Here is a 22,630-nt window from a genome sequence, read left to right on the forward strand (position 1 = left end):
GAAACATTGTAAGAACAGGAAGTTTTTCAATAAAAAAGCAAAAAAAGTGAAAAACCAAAATAGAAAAAAAGTTATGTCTTAAAAACTAAATTGTCCAATGAATAATAGGTTACAATGAATGGTTTCTGGTTTGAAGATAGTAACTGTTATTTCCCCCCCAAATATATTGTCCTATTTGAAGATGATTTAGGAGCTTATTCTCAAACCTTTGCCTTATATGATTGCCACTCTTTTAAAAAATTCGATGTAGCTATGAAATCCAAGATTGGAATCTTTCACTTCTGTTATCACTTAACTTTGTTTTATTGCAATGCCTACATACAAAATATTATTAACTTCGCCTATGATTTAGAAATTGGCTATTTGTAATTTATATGCTTAGCTAGTTTCTCCTAAATCATAACCTAATTTACAGAACTTCCACAGATATTTAAAAGCCATGCTAAAGAAAAGAGGGGATTGGGGCAGGAAAAGAAAACTTGTGTGCCTGGTCCTTTCCTGACACATTTCTATTCAGAGTTGAATGAAAATTCAGCTCAGTGTGTTCAAGACATGTTGAGAAAAAAGCATACACCTGTATTTCTCCATTACACAGTCTCACAGAAATCATTTTTTCTCAAGATCTTAAAACTACTGGATTCTGCATTCGGTAAAAGACACGTAAAGAGGTTAATGTCAAAGAGGGAACGTTTTGTTGTAAAAAAAGATGGTTGTCTTACTTGGTTTATAAAATATTTTTTTTAAAAAATGCTAATGACACATGTGATCCCCACAACCAACCACCCCTCCCAAAGACAGTCAACAAAATGCCCCATTTTGGTACAATTATTGGTCACTTCATTGTAAAAAAAAATATATATATTAACAACAACATCAACCCAAAGGGGTCTGGCTACTACGGTCTTTTATCCAAATGCTGGTCAGAAAAATGACAGAAAAGTTCATTCCAGCAAAATAAAGTGAGTCACTTGGAGTTCTTGAAATTCTCTCCATCTTCAACAGTATGCCAGACATTCCCCCCTTTGCAAAAAAAATAAAAAATAAAAAAAAATCCTGTTCTTCAGTCCCTCTTCTATCCCTTGACCCTTGCAACACACTCACACAAAATATGACCACCCCAACCCCCATTTCCCTCAGCAGGAAATGCTGGATATCCAGTTTGTCACAGGAAATTGCTAAGTGCAGCTGCAGCCATTTTGTTTTCTTTCTCTCTCTCTCTCTTTTGTCAAAATGTGAAAGATCAAGACTATACAAGATTGTCCATTTTGAGGAGTGATAGGGCTCACTAGCAAATTGCCATGGCTCGTGCTCTTTCAGAATCCATCTCTCCTTGGCTGTTTGCTGGGGTTGATGGAGAAAAAGGGGAAAACGTCTCTCATTGCCATGTTGTTGTTTAAAAAAGAATTTGTACAAAGTCCCAAGCTGGTGGCTAGAACTGGGTGTTGAAAGAGGGATGAAAATGAGAGGGGGGAAAGAAGTTAAAGAGGTCTGGCTTTTGCAATGACCCCTGTTATCTCTCATAAACAGAGATTTAAGGGGAGGGAGAAAGAAGGGATTATATAATGAAATTCGTTTCCCACACTATCATCACCCACAAAAAAAGGAACAGTACACCCCTCTGCTGGTTGTCAGCTATTGTGTACCCTGCCCCTTGCTCCTCTCCCACACAGCTACACATTGTTAATGCAGTGTGAGGCTTGTGAAGAAAGGATTAATTACACCACAGTGATTTCCCACCCCCCTCTGTTTCCTCCCCATCCCAGATCTCCAGCTGCAATGTTACTATTATCCGGAAAAAGAAAACCGAATAAAGTACAGCAAGGAAGGTGGAAGAATAAAGACAATTCAGTTGGAGTCCGAATCAGAAGAGTCTCCTGAAGAGGATGAGGAACTGCTGCTGCCTTCTGATTCATTGTCCTCATCGTCGTCATCCTCTTCGTCATCCTCTTCTTCATTCTGGGAAAAGAAGAGGCGAGTTACAGAGCAAGCCAAAGGGTGGTGGTGATGGGGAAGGTACAATGAGAATAGAAAACACCCTTCCTGTAAATCTGAAAGAAGGACAAGGACAAGTAGAATCCCAGTTTTTAAAAATCTCAGTATCTATTCACCCTTTCAAAAGGTTGTTAGCTCATAGGCCAGACTGTCAACCGGCAACTCAAACTTCGCTAACAAAGGCCAGTATTATATACAGTTCTATTCTGTATCTTTGCCGTTCTTGTTGTGCTGTTGTCAAAACACAGCCAGGATTCTTTAGATCTTGAAGGGATTTGCCACCACTGTGACTCCAGGATGAATTAAACTATTGTTTCTCTGCTGATATTATTAGTGGGGAAGCAGCAATATTGGTTGCTTGAGGATGGGTTAGAGGAACTGTTAAAATTCACTGTTGGGCAATCTGTGTATGTCATGTTTTGGCTATTCACAAAAAAAGATAACCTCATTATGTCAATTAACAAACTTGCTCAATTTTTGTAATGTTACATTTGGCAGAATACAACTGCTCATTTTCCAGTGTGTACAAAAACCAATGCAGATGTCCCAACATCTGGCTTCCATTAGGCTGTCTCATTCTAGGTCAGTGGTGGCGAACCTATGGCACGCGTGCCAGAGGCGGCACGCAGAGCCGTCCCTGTGGGCACGCACGCCATTTCTGGGCTCCTCCCCCTCTCTGCGCATGCGCAGTCCGGGAATAGCTGCAAGAGCTGGGTGGGGTGAGGAAACGTATAAAAGGAGCAGTTTTGGCGGGAGAGTGAGTGAAATCAGAGCCGCCATCTCCCTTCCGCAGTGCAGCCCCATTGGCGTGAGCAGAGATGGCCCCGGAACGGCCGTAAAGGAGCCCTCATCTGGTGCGGGTCCTGTCTACAGGGTGACTCTGACGGGGACGGCAGCTGCTGCTCTCAGCCCCTTGACTGGCCAACCACACAGAGAAGCAGGAGGAGGTGGTGGCGGTGATCCCTGCATCATCAAGCCCGGCCGGCCGCAGATCTGGAAGCAAAGCTGTACTGACCATCCTTGCACTGGTGGGGGAAGTGGCGGGGGAAGGTGAGCTGTGGCAGACGCCCTCCCCATCCCGCCTGGAGGCGCACGTGGGACAATGTGTGGCAGCAGTGGCAAAGGGTGCCTGCATGCCAGATCCTGCCTTCCCCCGCTGCCAGCGCGATGGTCGGCAGAGCTTCGCTTCCGGATCTGCTGCCTGACACTATCGACCCCCCCCCCCCAGAAGCCAGCGAGCGTATGGGGGCCGACGGTGTCTGTCAGCAGCCACAGCATGCTGGCTGTCCTGCATAATGGTGGACTGGCCACAGAGCCTCATCGATGCGGGCGGAAATCGCTCTGGGATAGCTGGAACAAAGCCTTTGCCCGGCCTGGGCGCATCCACTCGACGGATCTGACGGGGGTGGCTTCTGTTGCTGCTCTGACCGGTCAGCAGTGCAGGGAAGCAGAAGGGACAGCTGGTGCACGAATCTGCTGCCTCGTCGGACTGCTAGTGAGCAGCTGAGGCGGCTCCAGACCCCTGGCTGCCCCTCCACCTCCTCCTGCTTCCCTGCATGGCTGAGCGGTCAGAGCAGCAGCAGAAGCCACCCCCATCAGATCCATCGAGTGGATGCGCCCAGGCCGGGCAAGGGCTCCCCCCCCATAAATTGGCGAGAAGTAAAACCTCTCTTATTACGGCTTAGTTCACAACCATAAGTTGCTCCTCCTGAGCAAAGGCACATGAGCTGGGTTTGGTTGTGAACTAAGCCGTAATAAGAGAGATTTTACTTCTCGCCGATTTGTGGGGGGGAGGAAGCCCTTGCCCGGCCTGGGTGCATCCACTCGACGGATCTGATGGGAGTGGCTTCTGCTGCTGCTCTGACCGGTCAGCCATGCAGGGAAGCAGGAGGAGGTGGAGGGGCAGCCGGGAGTCTGGAGCCGCCTCGGCTGCTCACTAGCAGCCCGACAAGGCAACAGATTCGCGCACCAGCTGCCCCTTCTGCTTTCCTGCAAGGCTGACCAGTCAGAGCAGCAGCAGCCGCTGCCCCCGTCAGAGCCACCCTGTAGAGAGGACCCGCACCAGGTGAGGGCTCCTTTCCGGCTGTCCCAGGGCCGTCTCCGCTCACGCCGATGGGGCTGCCATGATGTAGGAGGCTGTGGCTGCTAATGGACACTGGGCTCGCTGGCGTGTGTGTGTGTGTGGGCTGATGGTGTCACACAGCAGCTGTTCCAGCCCCTGCTTTGCCTTGCCCCGTGGCAATTGACACACTCGCCCTGCCTCTCCTCGCCTCACCCCACCCAGTCAGCTGTGACCACTGAGGCCACGCCCACCTGGCATGCAGCGATAAATAAATGGGTTTTGGGTTGCGGTTTGGGCACTCGGTCTCTAAAAGGTTCGCCACCACTGTTCTAGGTAATAGGGGACCAACTATTGCTGCTCAGTATGAGGGAAAGCTTTCTCATCAATGTTCACAAGCACTATTAAGACTTTACAAACATTACTCCAAATGCCCAGTATAAAGTGTTTTAGTTCTTACTATTCTATCATTGTTATTCTGATAACTATTTGTTAATGGGACCACTCATTAGTAGACAAAGTTGAGCCAGTAAGGAATCACTGCCCTAAAACTTGCCATTCTTACAGCTAAATTTGCCAAAAACGTTTGAAGTGACTTTTTTCAACTTCATCTTAAAATAGTTTAAGCTTTTACTGGGTATTATCTGAGAAATATCTTTCAAAAAATAAACCATTTTTTAAACTATGGCTTTCTGGAATATTTCAGTTATATTTCACTAAGAGGAATTTAAAAGAAATTCCCACTGCCGTGATGCTTTGTTGGAAGTAGAAACTGCTCTATTCTGAAGGAGATCATGCTGTGGTACTTTGAAGGAGCCACACTGTCTGAGGTTCTTGGGGATAAGCAGAGCCTTACCTCTTCCCCATCTTCACTTTCCTCTTCACTACTTGAATCTGAAGAGTCTCCTCCCTCCTCAGAGGAATCAGCATTCTCATCATCCTCTTCATCTTCCTCTTCATCCTCGTCATCCTCATCGTCATCTTCATCCTCTTCCTCAGATTCCTGTGGATATAGAGAGTAGATTAAAAGGAAATTAGTTTTCAACTGAAGGGCAGATATTCATGAGGCCCACAATGAATTAAATCTAAAGCAGACAAACATATTCCCATTTCTAAAATAGAATGCCTTAGTGCATAGTTAATGGTAAATATATGCAGAGTCATAATTTTTTCATTACTATGGTAATGGGAGTAATATAAAACAAATTTTAACTTTCTCTTTAATTGAGCTTACCTGATGGGACTGCAACTTAAATTTGATTCAAATAAGCAGGCAAGCATTCCAAGGCACTTAGCAAATAACATCATTGACCTATGGCTGCAACGGACAATTTTTCCCTTATTGCTGATTGGCAGAAAGAGAGCTAATGGGAAAATTTAAAACCGTTGTAATAAGATCCAAAATAGGAAAGGTGCTTTGGATCTAGTGTGCCACACCTTTTCTTCCATAATAGCTGCCTTATCCCAAGAAAATATGGTTTTGAGTTATGAAGGTAGCAAATGGGTACAACCACAGGCTTATCACTTATCACTCCATTTTCCTAGAACTACATAGCTGTCTTGAAAGATCAGGAGAAGACACAGGTTTTTTTAAAGAGCTGCAAAGTACTCTAGATCTGAAGCAATGTTCCCACTTTGGATATGAACATTGCACACTTCTGGAAGATTATATCTCTAAGAAAAAAGATAAAAAGGAAGTTCAGCTTGGATCATAGCGACTATGGCACAAGGATTAGCTAGAAGATCCATCAACTGTAGAAATATTGTTCTGCTCTTATTTCTGCTGAAACCACCCGCCCCATCCCAAACAATCAATTATTAGGTACATAGTTTCTGGATTTTACATTGTTTTTAGGATTCCGTTACTATTTTGAAAATACCAGCTGATCTCAGGAATTCTTTGTTTGGAATTTTTCACCAGGTAATAATAGCTGCGTAACAGAGACATGGCACTATTAAGATACTTACTGATTTGGCTTGCACTGAAGGTTTCATTTTTGGATTTGGGCCCCGCATCTTTCCCATATTCTTACGTTTCTGATGAGATAGAAGTGGAAGGTAAGAGAGACAATCAACATGGGAGATTGTACTCCTTTCACAAATCAGCCTAAAGGAAGCACAATTTCCCTTGGCTACATCTTTTACTCTTACTTATTTATAGCCTGTGACTCTCAAACTTACCTCTGAATATAATGGCACTGTGGAATCTGATGCCAAAATAGGTAAAGTGAAAAAGCCTTGAAGACAAAACTAACTTCACCATTCCACCCAAAGATAATGTTCAGCTAGAGAATTCTTCTTTCTCCCCAGGAGAAAGAACATTTATCCTTTACTGCAGAATTGGCCAAGGATTACTTTTAATACTTTGGGGCAGACAAAGGACTGCCATGTGATTGAGATTGCTCCTGGGGAGACATATTTTGGTGGTTTTCTTTGTTTTAGCATAGTGATGTGTCTATTTTGGGGTACATCTCAGTTTTTATCTGTTTTCTAGCCCTAAATGGCATGCAGTTATATCACCAGATTCAGCAGTAAGGGTCAGAAGGGGCCTGTAAGAGCCATAAAATAGGATCCGAAGACTATAATTTGTCCACTCCTGACATACCACTATCACCAATTTCCCTTGAATTTCATTTTAAATATCTGAAAATTGATTGCATACCTGCTTCTTTCATTTTGGTTATTAAGCCAGCAATTTCTAAACAGTTGTACCCAGACCACATTCTCTCACGTTACAGCCTCTGTACAGTAGTTTTTGCTAACTTTTATTCTATCCTGATGTAGTAGCCTCTGGTGAACATGCAGGTGAAAGGCAGCCAGCACATATATCACCTAATTTGGTCTTCCCCAACTTGACTGCATTTCTGCTGATGATGGAAGTTGTCCTGTATCATCTCTAGAAGGCATCAGCTTGAGAAGGGTAAACTAAACATATATATGGTTAGAATTCCTGGACAATTTATTTGTTGTCTAACAAAACTTCCCCTTTATCTTCAGCATGAAAATTCAAAGCAATTAAAGTGCTTTAAAAAGCACCATCTTCTAATTAAAGCTTCATGCCAGCCCTGAGCACATATACTTGGGGACTAAAAAGTTTCAAGTGGATGAAGTTGCAATGGTCACACATTCTGTTTGTATTCTAGTGTGCAGTTCCAATAGTAGCCACTTCAGTATTGCTACCCCCAATGACAGCATATCATGAACCTAAAACCCTATTAACTCTGAAAACATTCACCCCCTCATATTCCTTTATATCAATAATTTGCTGCACAATATGGATCCTGAAATGCCTGGCAGACAATGCCACCTTCCTTTCAGAGCTACAGCCCCTTCCAAGCTATGTTTCATTTCATGCAAAAAGTTCCAGAAACATCCTTTTCAACACAACAGAGATGTAAATCTCCCTTCACAAATACTTGTAAAATACTAACACTGGAGGTATGCTCTTTGTAGGCAGCTCTCTCTTGCGGTGATAAGGTCTGTAAAAAAAAAAGATGAGAATAGAAAACCAAGATTAAAAGACAATTGGTGAAGCAGGACAGTTGAGAATGAAGGTGACTTGAGAAATCTGAATTAAAGGTCACAAGGGACACATAACTTTGTGTCACTGATAATGGAGAGCAGTACAGTGGGGGGGGGGGGAAGTATTTGATCCCCTGCTGATTTTGTACATTTGCCCACTGACAAAGAAATGATTAGTCTATAATTTTAGATACAGGTTTATTTTAACAGTGAGAGACAGAATAACAACAACAAAAAATCCAGAAAAACGGATTTCAAAAAAGTTATAAATTGATTTGCATTTTAATGAGTGAAATAAGTATTTGATCCCCTATCAATCAGCAAGATTTCTGGCTCCCAGGTGTCTTTTATACAGGTAACGAGCTGAGATTAGAAGCACTCTCTTAAAGGAAGTGCTCCTAATCTAAACTTGTTAACCTGTATAAAAGACACCTGCCCACAGAAGCAATTAATCAATCAAATTCCAAACTCTCCACCACGGCCAAGACAAAAGAGCTGTCCAAGGATGTCAGGGACAAGATTGTAGACCTACACAAGGCGGGAATGGGCTACAAGACTATCGCCAAGCAGCTTGGTGAGAAGATGACAACAGTTCGTGCGATTATTCGCAAATGGAAGAAACACAAAATAACTATCAATCTCCCTCGGTCTGGGGTTCCATCTCACCCCATGGATTTTCAATGATCATAAGAACAGTGAGGAATCAGGCCAGAACTACACAGGAGGATCTTGTCAATGATCTCAAGGCAGCTGGGACCATAGTCACCAAGAAAACAATTGGTAACACACTACTCTGTGAAGGACTGCAAGGTCCCCTTGCTCAAGAAAGCACAGGCCCATCTGAAGTTTGCCAATGAGCATCTGAATGATTCAGAGGAGAACTGGGTGAAAGTGTTGTGGTCAAATGAGATCAAAATTGAGCTCTTTGGCATCAGTTCAACTCGCCGCATTAGGAGGAGGAGGAATGCTGCCTATGACCCCAAGAACACTATCCCCACCGTCAAACACAGAGATGGAAACATTATGCTTTGGGGGTGTTTTTCTGCTAAGGGGACAGGAAAAATATTACTGTCAAATCTTGGGGGAGAACCTCCTTCCCTCAGCCAGGGTATTGAAAATGGGTCATGGATGGGTATTCCAGCATGGCAATGACCCAAAACACACGGCCAAGGCAACAAAGGAATGGCTCAAGAAGAAGCACATTAAGGTCCTGGAGTGGCCTAGCCAGTCTCCAGACCTTATTCCCACAGAAAAATCTGTGGAGGGAGCTGAAGGTTCGAACTTCCAAACATCTACCTTGAAACCTTAATAACTTGGAGAGGATCTGCAAAGAGGTGTGGGACAAAATCCCTCCTGAGATGTGTGCAAACCTGGTGGCCAACTGCAAGAAACATCTGACCCCTGTGATTGCCAACAAAGGTTTTACCACCAAGTACTAAGTCATGTTTTGCGAAGGGGTCAAATACTTATTTCATTCATTAAAATGCAAATCAATTTATAACTTTTTTGAAATGTGTTTTTCTGGATTTTTTGTTATTATTCTGTCTCTCACTGTTAAAATAAACCTACCATTAAAATTATAGACTGATCATTTCTTTGTCAGTGGGCAAACGTACAAAATCGGCAGGGGATCAAATACTTTTTCTCTTCACTGTATTTCATAGATAGAAAGGACAACTTCATTTAAATTCGCAGAGGACTTTTTTTTTATTGCGTCTGTATTTTATTGTAATTTATCAATGATATGTTACCTACACTCTTCCTTTTCCCACTTCAGAACCCACCTTTAGCCACATGTCCAGGTGCACTTTGTACTGTTTCTGCTGTTCTTCAGCCAACTTTTTATATTGATCCTTTTGGCTCTGAGAGATCCGTTGCCAGCGGCTCCCAATCTCTACCATCCGCTCCTTCAGAGGAAGGTGGTTGAGTTCACCGTTTGAAAGCAACTCCTGAGAAAATTTCTGATATCCATTCCTGGTGTACACAAGTTAGGGAAACTGTCTTATTACTCTAACTTATTTTTCAATTCAGTGGAACAATACTATTCAGAACAGGTTAATTCATTTTTAACAATCTCATAAATCATTGGGAATTAATACTGGGAGATATTCTTGGCTATCACACTCTAGACCCATTAGCAATGTTAGCAAAGGTAGGGCTTTGTAGATAAAAAAATGAAACCATATAGGTAATTAGTGGCTGGGATCATTGTTATAATAATGGCAAGCTTAGTTCCAATTACGCAACATCTCTTTCATCTGTTCCATTTCCTGACACTTAAAAGAGTTAACTTTCAGTGGTATGATTCCCACAAAGTATGCAAAACATCTATCTGCCCACCTCCCAAAGTCCTTACAACGATTTTACAAACTCAAAACAGGAACAGGAAAAGAAAAATAAAGTGAGATGCAACAATACTTTGACACAATTTCCAGATTCTTGTTTAAACATGTTTTTCCTTCCTTTCATGAAAGACATTAAGAGGTTTCACGAGATTATAATTCTTATTTTGCTTTACTACATGTTTGTAAATTAGGCCCTTTTATTCTGCTGTTTGGCTAGATTGTATGAGATTGTGCAGGGTGGAGTAGTGCGTATGCATACAATATACTTGAACTTCAATACAATTTTAGTCTTAAGTTTCTTTTAAAGTTTTGAGAAGTTTATTGAATAGTAAACTTGTATCTTATAAATGAAACAAAGCAACAGGAAAAAGCGTATTCCACCCCCAAAGAGTGGATTAATACTCTAAAAGTACTGATCAGCCAAGCTATAAAGGTTCTTCTGAATTCAGACAACCTCACATTTATGTATCTTATTAAGCCAACACTTACATGGGGGGTTTCTTTGGCTCTCCCTGGAATTTCATCTTCTTAGAGGCATTTGTTGAACATGGTGGTGCCCTCATCTCACTCAGTTCTCGCTACAAAAAGGAAAAAGAGAATAAATAGCTGTCCTTTCCTTTTTCTTGAGTTTTTAATAAAATATTTGAGTTTTCAACGAGGAAGGAATAGTTAGCTCTGCTTATCCTTTAAACCATAACTTTTAATACACAATACTAAAAATTAAAAGTTTGGGTCAAATAAACAATTTTGACACTTTGGGTAGGTAATGCTTACTATTATTCAGCCATTTAACAACCTGTTTAATAGGAACAGGAATATTTCCAACATATTTTCAAATATATTTGCCTGCAGCTAGAAATCTGATTAATGGGGTTTTTTTAAATGAAGACAAAGAACTTTGTTCAATGCCAGATTTATTTATAAGGTTGCTCAACTCCATACTAATGGTTGCCTAAATTCCATACTAAAAATGATACAAGTAAAAAAAATTACAAGGGTCTAGAACAAAAAACAATCCATTCTGAAAACTATACACACATGTGACCCGATGTGCAGTCTAATCTGAGATCTGGGGGAAGACCCTGATTTTAAGGGCTGCTTTAAACAAGATCGGGGGGGGGGGGGGGGAGACAGACCACAGAAAAAATGTTGTTCCAGAGAGTATGTTTCCTAAGTCCTCTCAGATATCACTGCTTAACAAATGGGATAATGAACATCTCAACTCTGTCAGTTTCCTACATTCCTAAAGAAAGGACAGATACATGCATGCTTGCTCTAATACAGTATAATTAGTGCCTCATACCTCATATCGTTTTTGATCTTCCGCTGCTTTCTTAATCCACATAAGTTTTTCTTTTTTCTCCATATTATTCCAGGTAGTTTCCATGGCCTTTAGGGCTTTTCCCCTGTCATTCTGAGTTAAAAGAAGGAGTATTATAAAACTATATGGACTCAATAAACTGCAGAATAATTCCAAAGGTGTGGTTCCAACCATTTCAAAACAAAAATAGAACATGTGTCTTTCTGTTCACGGAACCCAATCACTTAGCACATTCACTTTTTCTTCCTCACTCCAAGTATTTCCTCTGTCTTCTCCTCTGCTATGCTTCCTCTCCATCTTCATTTTAAGTCCCCACTCCAGCATCCCTTCCTCCCACAAGTTCTTTCCACTATTTATAAGGCACCTGGCAGTAATTATCCACCTTGAAGGAGTTGTCAGAAGGAGGAAAAGGTGTATTTGTGTATGCATGTGTGAAGCTAGAATTGGAAACTGGGAAAATTAATAAAGGAAGGCATACGTGTTTTGTAGTTTTGCCCTAGCGTGCACAATATGGGCAGGAAAGGGGATTCATACTGCTTCTTTTGATCTAGACAGATGTCCCCTCCAAAATCAAACTGAACAGAACCAGACTTGATAAAATCTTAGAGAAGAATTGTGGAGGAAATCTCAAGGCTATGAAGATGTTTCCTATTATGACCATGCCTGTCTTTTTTCTCACTTTACCTTAAAGCGGGCAAGATAATCTCCTATAACACTTTGCTGCCAGATCTCCTCAGCAGTCTTGGGTGACTCAGGAAGTTTGCCACGATCTTCCTTGTCGGAACCATGCTTTTTCTCTGTCTGAGCTTTTAGGGCAGCCTCACGAGCTTTATATTTGGCCTAGATAAGGAAAGAGCAAGAACAGCCAAAATCTATGAGTTAACTAAGATTCACTGGCTAGTCAAACATAAAAAAAGTTGGCTGACTAAACCCCAATGTAATTAAGCTCTGAAAAAGAAAGTGTTTTACAGAAACTTGGGATTAAAGTATCTTAAACTAGTTCCAAAAAAAGAAAACGAGAGCAGATGATTTGGTTTATTCACCATGGCTAACTATCCAGGCAGGATACTGCTGTATTGGGAACGTTCCACATTAGAGTTGATTTGACCCAGCAGCACTGGGGCCTAAAAACCAAACCCAATTTCTCCATGTAAGCTTGCATTAATCCAATAACATACCTAAAGATAATCTGAAACAACTGAGACTATGAAAAACAATATAATGCAGGTACAATTCCACACAGTTAGATAAATACTACTGTTGTAGTCAAATTGAGAATATTGTGTTTGCCAATAGCACTAACAAAAATACATTCTACCCAGGACATCAACAACTCCGCTTCTAAATAGATAGTTAGTTGACAAAAAAGAATAATGAATTTATTTTTTATGATCCAGCACCATGATTCTAAGTCTAAACCCTACTTCAGTGAATTCGTGAAAGTGCTTCAAAATTAAAAACACAGCATGTGCTTTAAAAAAAGACAGCTGGATGGAGGCTTGAATTATACAAACCATGCATTAAAAACACACATGGAAATTAGATATCTACATATATTTCTACAGAATTAAAATTCTGCAAGGAAAAAACATGATTTATAAGTATAGCCCCTTTCACTTTTTTTTTACTTAAATAACTTATTATAAATAATTGGTGAGGCCTCACTTAAAATCCTCTATGGGAAAAGAGATTATCTACAGGACAAGAATAACTTTTATGTATGTAGTCTTTGTCATCCCCCCCAAATCTTCATGAATTTTCCAAGAATAATTTACTAGAATATAAAGATGCTTTTATTTAAATACTTAAAGGAACAAGTATAAATGTATGTTAATAGTTTTATGACTGTATTTCATGTTTTGATTTTTTTCCCAGGAAAACAATAGAGCATAGGTTTCAAAGTAATTAGAATATGTGTGAACCCTGCTACTTTTCTTCATTTGCTGAAAAGGTGTAGCCAAATCTAAGTTTCAGTGAACGAGGAATTTAGATTTATTATTATATTATTTATAAGATAAGACATTCTAATTTGTTTTACAACATATTTTATTTTTTCTTTGTTAAGAGGTAAAAGTTGAACTTTTACCTCTTAACAAAGAAAACACTTCTAACTGCTATCTTTCAAAGACTTTCTGCTTTTAAATTATTTGTTTGAAACCTGAAAATATGCTAATGACAGACCAGGAACTGATAAGCTTTTATTTAAAATACTGTTACCTAGAAAGGCAACACTAATTTAAATGGACACATGCTTTTATTCTCCTTATAGAAGAACTGGGTGTTTGGTAACCAACATGTATTTATGATGGTTGCAGTATCTCAGTCATATATGATCACTATTTGCAATCTTCTAAGCCTGTTTCCCATGAGCAAGGTCAATAAGGGTCAGCTTAACAACTGTGACAAAAAAAAAAAAACAGTTGTAGAATCAGATGTGGTTTATTTAACTACCAGCCTGCTTAGCAGTAGAAATTCTGATCCTAATTGTGGTTTAAGTTGAACCTGTATCACTTTTAGTTGTTCTGGTTTTATGCACTTTATGCTTTATATTGGTGTGCTTCTATAAAGCAAAACAGTGAGATATAATGAAATAATTTTAAAAAACCCAGATTATATGCATATTGGAGATGTGGGCTAGGCCAATCAGGATCCAGCTTCCTAGAAATTTCCAAAACTTCATTCACTTTCTTCCCCCCCCCCCCATATGCTTCTAGGGCAGGGCTTTTCAACCTTTTCACCCACTGTACCACTTTTAGGATATGGCAATATCTGAGTACCACTAGTCGCCTAGCAAGGTGTCAAAAACTTGATGAGTAAAAAAAAAAAAAGGAAAAAAGTGATAAAGTACAGGTAGTCCTCGACTTACAACAGTTCGCTTAATGACTGTTTGAAGTTACAATGGCACTGAAAAAAGTGCTCCCCAAGGCACAGCCGAGCAAAACACCTGCCTGCCCACCCGGCAGCGCTCTTCCTCCTGTCTGAGGTTTTCATTGTTGTGAGCATTTCTGTTGAGGATTGGCAGCGGAGGTGGGGTGGGGGGGGGTGTTTGGTTTTTATTCCCCCCATCTGCTGGGTGGTTGCAGCAGGTTTTGGTCACTTCACATTACCCTGGGACACAGTGACCATCATAAATATGAATCAGTTGCCAAGCATCTGAATGTAAATCACAAGACACTGGAGATGCTGCAACATTCCAGCTGATTGGTGCTTCTTCTGGGCTCAGAAGCGCCAGGATCAGCGCCGAGCTCCAGCTGGAGCCTGGCGCTTCTGCTGAGCCCTGACAGCCCTGCAGCTCCAGCCATCTCTCGCTCAGGCTTATGTGGTGCTGCCACCGGTTCAGCTCATTCCCCTCCCCCGCTACCACTTTTCTAGGATGGTCGCGTACCACCTGCCAGGTGCCAATGTGCCACAGGTGGTACCCGTACCACTGGTTGAAAAGCCCTGTTAGGGTACAAAGCTAATTTTAATGAAGTTTACAAGCGATGCTTATTCCCACCAAAATCCTCTCCCTAAAATGACATGGATTTTGAAATAAGAAAAAAAAAAAAGGATGAATATCCCAGCTCTAGGAAGGAGGCAGTGGCAAACCATTTCCAAAATCTTGAACAAACACTAGAGGGATTCATCCAGGCAGTTGCCAGGAGTTAACATTGACTCAAAGGCTTGAGTCTATAAGCTTAAATAAAGCAAATTTTTAAAAAAATCATCCTACTTTTCATTTGGGACTTCCTTGCGTAAAAATGCTTTTCAGCTTAGAGATGAGTGTACAGACCAAGTAGTTTGATAAATAGCCCTGTCTTTACCCCAATCCAGCCTCTGATGCACATGCTGTACCTAAACGATATCAACTCTGTCTCATCCCTCTCAAATTCAACTTTCTAAGTGGCAATCAAGGTGCATGTACAATTTCCCCACAGTCCCACACACACCCCTTCTCAGGCTTCTAAACCAAGCCTCAAGACTTCTCTATTTAATAGTCACAGATCTCCTGGGAAATGGCGATTACTGAATACCTAATAGGCTCTGACTGGCCCCATTTTTTCAACATGAAGGTAATGTCAAGGTCTGGCTCCATATACAACACCCAACTAGGGATGGATGGATAATAAGAGAGGTAACACAAGATGGAATGGTAGCAGCGTCCAGACTATGACGGAGCTTGGTATTCACGGTTCTGGAAAATCCCAGAACCTACTGCAGGTTTCTAGCAGGTTTTTCCTTTCCTATTTTTTTTTAAGGGTGAGGATGAGGGTCAGTAAAAAATCCACGTGACTAAGATATCCAGGAACGCATGTTTCCCACACCTCCACCCCAAAAGATAATTAGGAGAATGTGCATCATTGATTAAACAACCTTTTTTTTCTCTGAAAGATCATTCCACATCCGTGCCAGCAACCGTGCCAGTTCACTCTCTGATAGTTCGGGTCGCTCTTCCTGCAGCTGCTTGCGTTTCTCCTCCGAGAAGATAAACATAGCAGAAACGGGTCGTTTGGGTTTTTCAGAACCTCCCTGTTAAAGAGCACAAAGGGACTTGTGGTTGTGGAATTTTGCATTTATCTTTTTTGTTTGTTTGAATTATGGAAAGACCAAATAAAAAATAGTAAAAGGAGAAATTTAATTTTAGATCTGCAAACTTCATTTACTAGATTAATTGATTAGCATCTTACGTCATTAATCAATAGAGGAAGACATTTATATCAGTGAGATCAAATTTTAATTGGTGAGCTGTAAGTTAAAACAATTTTTGTTTAGTTGCCTTAATGCAATGAAAAATGAAAGAAAAAGAAAAAAAGCTTTTTAAAGACGAGTATTTGAATATAACATGATATTGATAATTAAAAATCAATAATTTCATACATCCAATATCTCAAAAAGTTCCTCTGTTAAAGACTTTTAAGCACATATTTAATTTAACTGATTAACAATTACTAGATTAAAATGGAGATGATATATTAAATAAGTTTTCTCCAGGTTTGCCAAACTGTTTGGAGAATGGTGGCATCATAGTTAGTAATAAAATTTTTAAAGCAAGTCCAGCAGCCATTTAAATGAAGTCTTGAGGCTGGTTTAAATATCAAATTAATTTCTCTGTTTCTACGTAAAGGTACATTCATATCCACAATATATGGGTAGGTCACCCACCTTGCTGGCATCTGGTGATGATTTCTTAGAGGCAGGGCTGGTGGCACCTTTCTTATTTATTCCCAGCATTTTTTCCTCTCCCAAAACCCTCTGTTGTTCTTCTTCAGGCAGGCTCTAAAAGATAATGGCATTTAAAAAATAAAAGGGGTATAGAGGTATTTTTCATTTTTTCTGACTAGCAAATATGATAACCATTTCAGTATCAACAGAAATCTCTACATCTGCCTATTCATTTTCTTCTGAGAAGAATAGCTTCCCAAGAAGATACTACCCTAGTAATACAGGTAGTCCTTGTTTAGTGACTGCCTCAGTCAGCAACCATTCAGTTAGGGCAATGATAAAAAAATACCTTTGTGACCAATGTCTGCATTTGCAGGTCTATAAAGCAAAGGAAAGCTGAAGTAAGATTGTAAGCCCAGCTCTGATTTTACTTAGCAACCACTTTGCTTAATGAGTGAGTTGCCAGCCCCAGCTATGGTCATTAAACAAGAACTACTTGTACAACATCTACATTGTCATAATCTTTTACCTGTTTTCCCCCGCCTTGGAATTAGAATGCTCCTCTGAAAATCACTGAAAAACTTGTAAAATATGCTGAAGGGACAGAAAACATGAATGCAATCTTGTGTATACTACTCACAATCTTTTTCAGGATGTTTTGTATGACTGAGGTTCCAACATATAGAAATTTGTCCAACATTTTTTTTTCAAAAAATCTAGTGTGATCCACCCAAATCATACAGATTGGCATGTAACATATGGAGACTGCTAGCCTGCATTTTGAAATACAAGCTCAAATATTTTGAAGAAATAAGAGTGGCATAAACACAACTGCAAATTAACAACTCATTTCTCCTTGCTAAAGAAGAAAAATTCTGTTTTGGCCAGTGATTTGAGCTCTGTCACTGTGGTCCTTTCTCAAGGATTTTTTTTTAACTATGTCCAATTTAGTGGGCTCCAAAAATCGAAGAGACAATAGGTTCTAGACAATAAAGAAGTGTTCATAGCTATTACCTACTCACTACTACCTCATCCTTCCACACTTCTACTACTCCTACTGCCACTTCAACCACTACCCCTTATGAATCCTCCTACTCCAGGTGAGTACTGCTACTAAAGAATTATCTGCTTCAGATTGCTTCACTTCCAGCCATAAACACCTCTCTCCCATACCCAGCTGTCTCTCAGAACAGCTTTTATAGCCAATGATGGAGAGAGGACTTAAAGAAACAGGATGACAGCAACATAGGTGCTGATCATTTTCTGGGCAGCCTGCTGCCTCAAAGTCCCATAACAATTAAAAACAACTTAACTCTGAAGAGTTCAAGAAAACAGTGGATTATTCTCCCATCCTATGCCAAATTGAGATCAATGAATAGTTGTAGTGATTATGATGTAACCAATGTCAAGCTTTTTCTAAGTTTAATTCATTTAATTGGAGATAGTTGGACATGTGTATTGGTGTGCTGTGGGTCATACTCACCTCCAGGAAACGCAAAAGCTCAATTTCATAATCTTTCTTTTTCTACAAAGGAAAATATCAAGATAAAATTAGTTTGTTGGATATGCCATATGGTCCCCATCTCCTTTTCCTATTTCCATCCCTGCGTTGTCTCTCTAAACAAATTGATTCTCTTGATTCTTACAATTTTGTAAGATATTTGTTTCTAGAAATTTTAATGAATTACTCGATTTGGGTCCAAATATTTAACTGACACTTGAATGATGTCCTCCAGGTATTCTGGGTATGTATTTCCATTTACTGATCTAGCATAGCTAATTACGAAGTATTCTGGGAATTGTAGTGCTAAGCATTTTTTGGACACCATGTCACCGTCCTATTTTAACATGTATATGATGGTAAGTGTACATGGGGTGGCAACTATTCCCAATGACATTCTTTAAATTATATAGTTGGACCTTTTAAGATAAAGAGCTTGGTCTTTACTCTAACCCTCAATTATTTCATTGATGCTTTATTTGTATCAAATATGTATGGATGAGCTTTAAACATAAGAATTGTAAGAATCAAAGAGAGTCTGGGAAAGCAACTAAGAAACAGGAACTTTAGAAAGATAGGGGCTATTATATCTACTAGTCTTTCTTAATTGAATTAAATCTTGTAGCAAAAGAGAAACGCTCCTTCTCAAGAGCGCTACTGTTATATGCTGGTTGGTTACTGGAAGTCGACCTTCACTCCAAATGTGACCCTGGAAGGGTGCAATGGACCTGACTGATATCCACCAGATTTCAACTTTCTTCTCAGCTATTCCATCCCCAAATCAGCCAATTATGAATATTTATGTTTAATAATGAGCACTTGAAATAGGGTTAAGATTCTATTAGCACACCAGCAACAATATTTACCCATCAGCCTTCATACTCCATAAATTAATTGAGAAGTAGCTTGGGTGATTCCCACAGCTTACAAACATGAGGACCTTGAAATCCACATGGAGACTGCCTTGTCTAATATGCTTTGTAATTTTCAAATCCTCCATGACAAGTCATGTGCCTTGTCCAGCCAGAAATATTTGGCAGAATTAAGACAGAAGATTGCCCCAAGATCACAGAATGGTTTATAAGGGCACACCTACCAGCTTTCACTTCCCTGTCATAATCAGACTACCAATTGTTCTTTCATTTGTGAATTACTAGTCGTTTCTGCAGGTCTGCCTTGGGAAGCAAAAATATTGTGATAATTTCCTGGTGTCTTTGGGATATTTCTTTATTGGAGATACAAAGTGTGATGGTTATATACCCAAGTTTTCAATCCTGTTGCTCTGTCTCACACACACAGTCTTATATGTATATGCTTTCTTATTTTTTTGAAGAAAATGTGTATATCATAGGTGTGTATATATGTATCAGAGGTAATGCTCCTGCTTTTTTTATTTATTTCTGAAAAAGGTAGGGTTCATCTATACTTAAGGAATGAAGCTAAATGAAATTACTGAACTAAGAGAGCAAAGAGCAAAGAGAGGGATGCCTGATGACAATTAAAAAGTAATACTATAGTCAACTCTGCGATGAACCCGGCTGCAGCCATCTAGTTCATTCTAGGTTGCCACAAAGATGGGAAGGGGTGCAGAGGAATTTTGCTAGTCTAAACAATTTAATGTCCCATGGGAACCAAGGTCATTTTTGCCAGATGGATTGGGAGGGGGAGCTTGCATTACTGTTACAACAACTAGGTAATGATAAGAAAAGTGAGGTTTTGATCACTGCATCTACACTCTCTTTGGCTAATCCAGCCCAGAGAGAGAGACAAAGACAAGGACAGAGAGATAGAGCCTCGGCTATAATACATTCAACATATTGTTCCAATTTAAATTTTACAAGTATAGCAGAGATAGAGAAGCTCATAGGTATAGAGTCAATCGACTAATGCTGAGATGTGTTTCAGCTTATATCAAATGACGTTATGAACAGCCTGCTTGGATGATCAAGTCATCCTTTGTGACTTTTGCCCTTCCTGGGAATTTAAAATGGGCTAGAAAGAGCTATACTATCACCACTGCAATTATTAGTATCAAATTCACAGAGGATGCTATGGGTCTAATGCAGGGGTGTCAAACTGCTGGCCTGCGGGCCGGATGCATCATGCCGAAACCACGCCCACCCCATTGCTAGCAATGGGAAAAAAGTAGCGACACGTCACATGACATTGCGAGTTTGACACCCCTGGTCTAGTGGATGGAGGAGATTCTGAACGCACAGGAAAGAATCTGTTGAATATTTGTTAAACAATTCCTTGCTTCAGCTGTTCTACATCAGTCCTTTTCCTTTATCATAAATCGACTACTATTTGAGGTTTCAGTGTGCTCAGGTTTAAACAAGGAACCACATTCAATTCTATGTCAATTAAAAAAGGCCGAAATGAAGTCTAAGAAAATCATAATTGATATCGGATAATTAAAGCCAAATAGGTATTAACTGAAATAAACACATTCTGATAAATATATATTAAAATGGCCAAATTAAGCAACTGACTTCTGTTTGCACTCTTAATTATTTAATTCAATGGTGAATAAGGGTAGAGAAAGTACCCAGTTTTTATGAGGAACCAAAGGAGATGATTTTATTATGGAGAAAACTGGATTGCACTCTCATTCTATAGTAGAAGGCAGACTCAGAAAGCTAGCAGCATGTTTTTGGTCCTCAGAATCTCTTACGTCTATGTACAGGCAAAATTCCCAGTCTTTTTCTGGAAGAAAATTTTGGGAGAAAAAAAATCCTGCTCTGCCTGCTTTTGGGTGCAGTCCTCAACATGTTAAGCACATCTGATGCAGTTGAAATAGCACATTCCTATATTACAGACAAGATGAAACTTGCAGTGACTAACATGACTTGTTCAGGCAATGAGATATATTTGAATTTTAGTTTATTTCCTTTTGCTTTGAGAACTCATGCAAACTTAATTTTTCCATATTAATGAGTTCACAATGGTCTCAAGGTTTGAAATTTCTCTTATCTGGAATATTAAGAATTACATTCTGGGGCATCTCATAAAAATGGCTGTCCTTCCATAAAATGGCTGCCATGAGGGACAAAAGGGCACAAAAGAGCTAAACAAGTGGAATGGATTCACATAGATTTTTAGCATCACCAAGTGTTCCCTGCCACATGTTGTTTACCTGACTTTTTTGTGGAGACTAGAGACCTTCTTTGAAATCAGGAAGAGGATGACATTGGGGCTGGCATGTTTTACAGCATGTTTTTCTTGCTTCTGCTATTTTTAATTAAAAGCAAATTAATCTAGTATGGCAGGGGACTGATAGGCACCTAAAGGCATGCCTGTTAACATCACATTAGCCAAGGAATTGGTGAGTCACTAGCCCAACTAACTGATGAGATTTTACACATCTTATTTATTCATACTGCATGTAGTAGCATTGTTTATTTGCACCCTGAATAATGGACTAGATTTCCAAAACAGTGAACATGACTATCATATTGCATTTCTGAATGTGGATAAATATAATTCTCTATCAATGATGGGATAGCCAGCTGACCCAGAAATCAGGAAGTAGATTTATTATTTTTTTCCAGAAAACATTTTTAATACTTGCTCCTCCAACCCTGCTTACCTGATCACATTTTCTGTGGTAGGCATCCTTTTCCTTTTGGGAAAGAAGTTTCCACTGCTGACTGCAGAGCACCATCCGTTCTGTGCTTGGGACATCTTTCATGTTTGCCATCAGCTCAGCACAATAAAGAGAGTAACTATTTCTAAAATAATAAGTTTCTTTATGTAGTACTGTCCCATTGAATTAGTACTGGTACATTCTATACCAACCAATAGTAATCAAATGCCTGTGATAATAATTCTGTGATAACTCTTGGAGATAAATTCCCATTCAGCTACAAATTTTCACTTTGGATGGGGATTCTCATCAATAATTTAAAATAGAGGCCCATAACTTGTGGGGCATTCAGACCCCCACAAAAACCCTGAGTGCCCCACAAAAAGATATCAGCAAATTAATTAAACAAGAGAACTGTTAAAAATCCAAAGCACACTGCATGTTTTTAAGTACATTACTTTTTTAATTCTATTTTTTCCTAATCCAACTTCTTAAGACTAGAGTTTCTAATATGCCACCCATTTAACACATTTGTCCTAAACTGGGCATGTGGTTTAGGAGACAACTTATGGCTCTTCAGCTGTTCTTCTCTGTTCTTCTCTGAACCTCTGACAATAAATGAAGAAAATGGGTAATGTGATTTTGAGGTAAAAAACATAAAAATTGTTAATATAAGCCCTAATAATGATACCTTTAAAAAAATCCAAGTAAAGAGCTCAAAATCCCACAAACCCAAGAAAAGAAAACCCATCTCCACTTGCAACTTTAGTCCAGCTATAGTGGTCTGTAGCCTCTTCCCAAACATTCAAGTGCACCCCTGCACTTCAAAATCATTTGCCACTTGTGAGAAGGCAACCTTGGAAACCAGCCACTTGTCAACTAGTGTCATCCAACCCCACAAGCATCAGACTAAGAAAGAGAGAGAGGGACAGAAAAAGTATCAGTTTCAAACAAGCTTCCTTGCTTGCATAAATGCCACAACTTTGGATGGTCTTACACCAATTCAAGGTTGCAGTGGGTTTTTTTGTTGGTTTTTTTTTAGGTGTATTGTTCTCTCTCAGATTTTTATTGGAGCACTGAATTGGATCTACCATTGAGAGGGAGATGAGAGCTAGATATCTGCAAATAAGACTGGGAAATAACCTGCAGAAACATAGCAGTA

General features: G+C 39.8%; 1 protein-coding gene across 1 annotated transcript in view; it reads right to left on the reverse strand.

The window, feature by feature from the left end:
* Positions 1–279: 279 nt before the first annotated feature.
* Positions 280–22,630, reverse strand: part of UBTF (upstream binding transcription factor) — a 40,690-nt gene continuing 18,339 nt past the window's right edge. Inside the window, exons 10-21 of the mRNA XM_015832237.1 lie at positions 21,472–21,613; positions 17,865–17,906; positions 16,382–16,495; positions 15,593–15,748; positions 11,924–12,079; positions 11,222–11,332; positions 10,408–10,496; positions 9,358–9,547; positions 7,483–7,530; positions 6,020–6,088; positions 4,908–5,054; positions 280–1,956 (exon numbers count right to left, since the gene is read on the reverse strand). Of these exons, the coding sequence (XP_015687723.1) occupies positions 1,846–1,956; positions 4,908–5,054; positions 6,020–6,088; positions 7,483–7,530; positions 9,358–9,547; positions 10,408–10,496; positions 11,222–11,332; positions 11,924–12,079; positions 15,593–15,748; positions 16,382–16,495; positions 17,865–17,906; positions 21,472–21,613 (1,375 nt within the window). The 3' untranslated portion in view covers positions 280–1,845. The remainder of the gene's footprint in view (positions 1,957–4,907; positions 5,055–6,019; positions 6,089–7,482; positions 7,531–9,357; positions 9,548–10,407; positions 10,497–11,221; positions 11,333–11,923; positions 12,080–15,592; positions 15,749–16,381; positions 16,496–17,864; positions 17,907–21,471; positions 21,614–22,630) is intronic.

Source organism: Protobothrops mucrosquamatus, unplaced genomic scaffold (genome assembly GCF_001527695.2).
Source record: "Protobothrops mucrosquamatus isolate PMUCROS unplaced genomic scaffold, P.Mucros_1.0 scaffold1, whole genome shotgun sequence".
In the NCBI taxonomy this organism is placed as follows: domain Eukaryota; kingdom Metazoa; phylum Chordata; class Lepidosauria; order Squamata; family Viperidae; genus Protobothrops; species Protobothrops mucrosquamatus.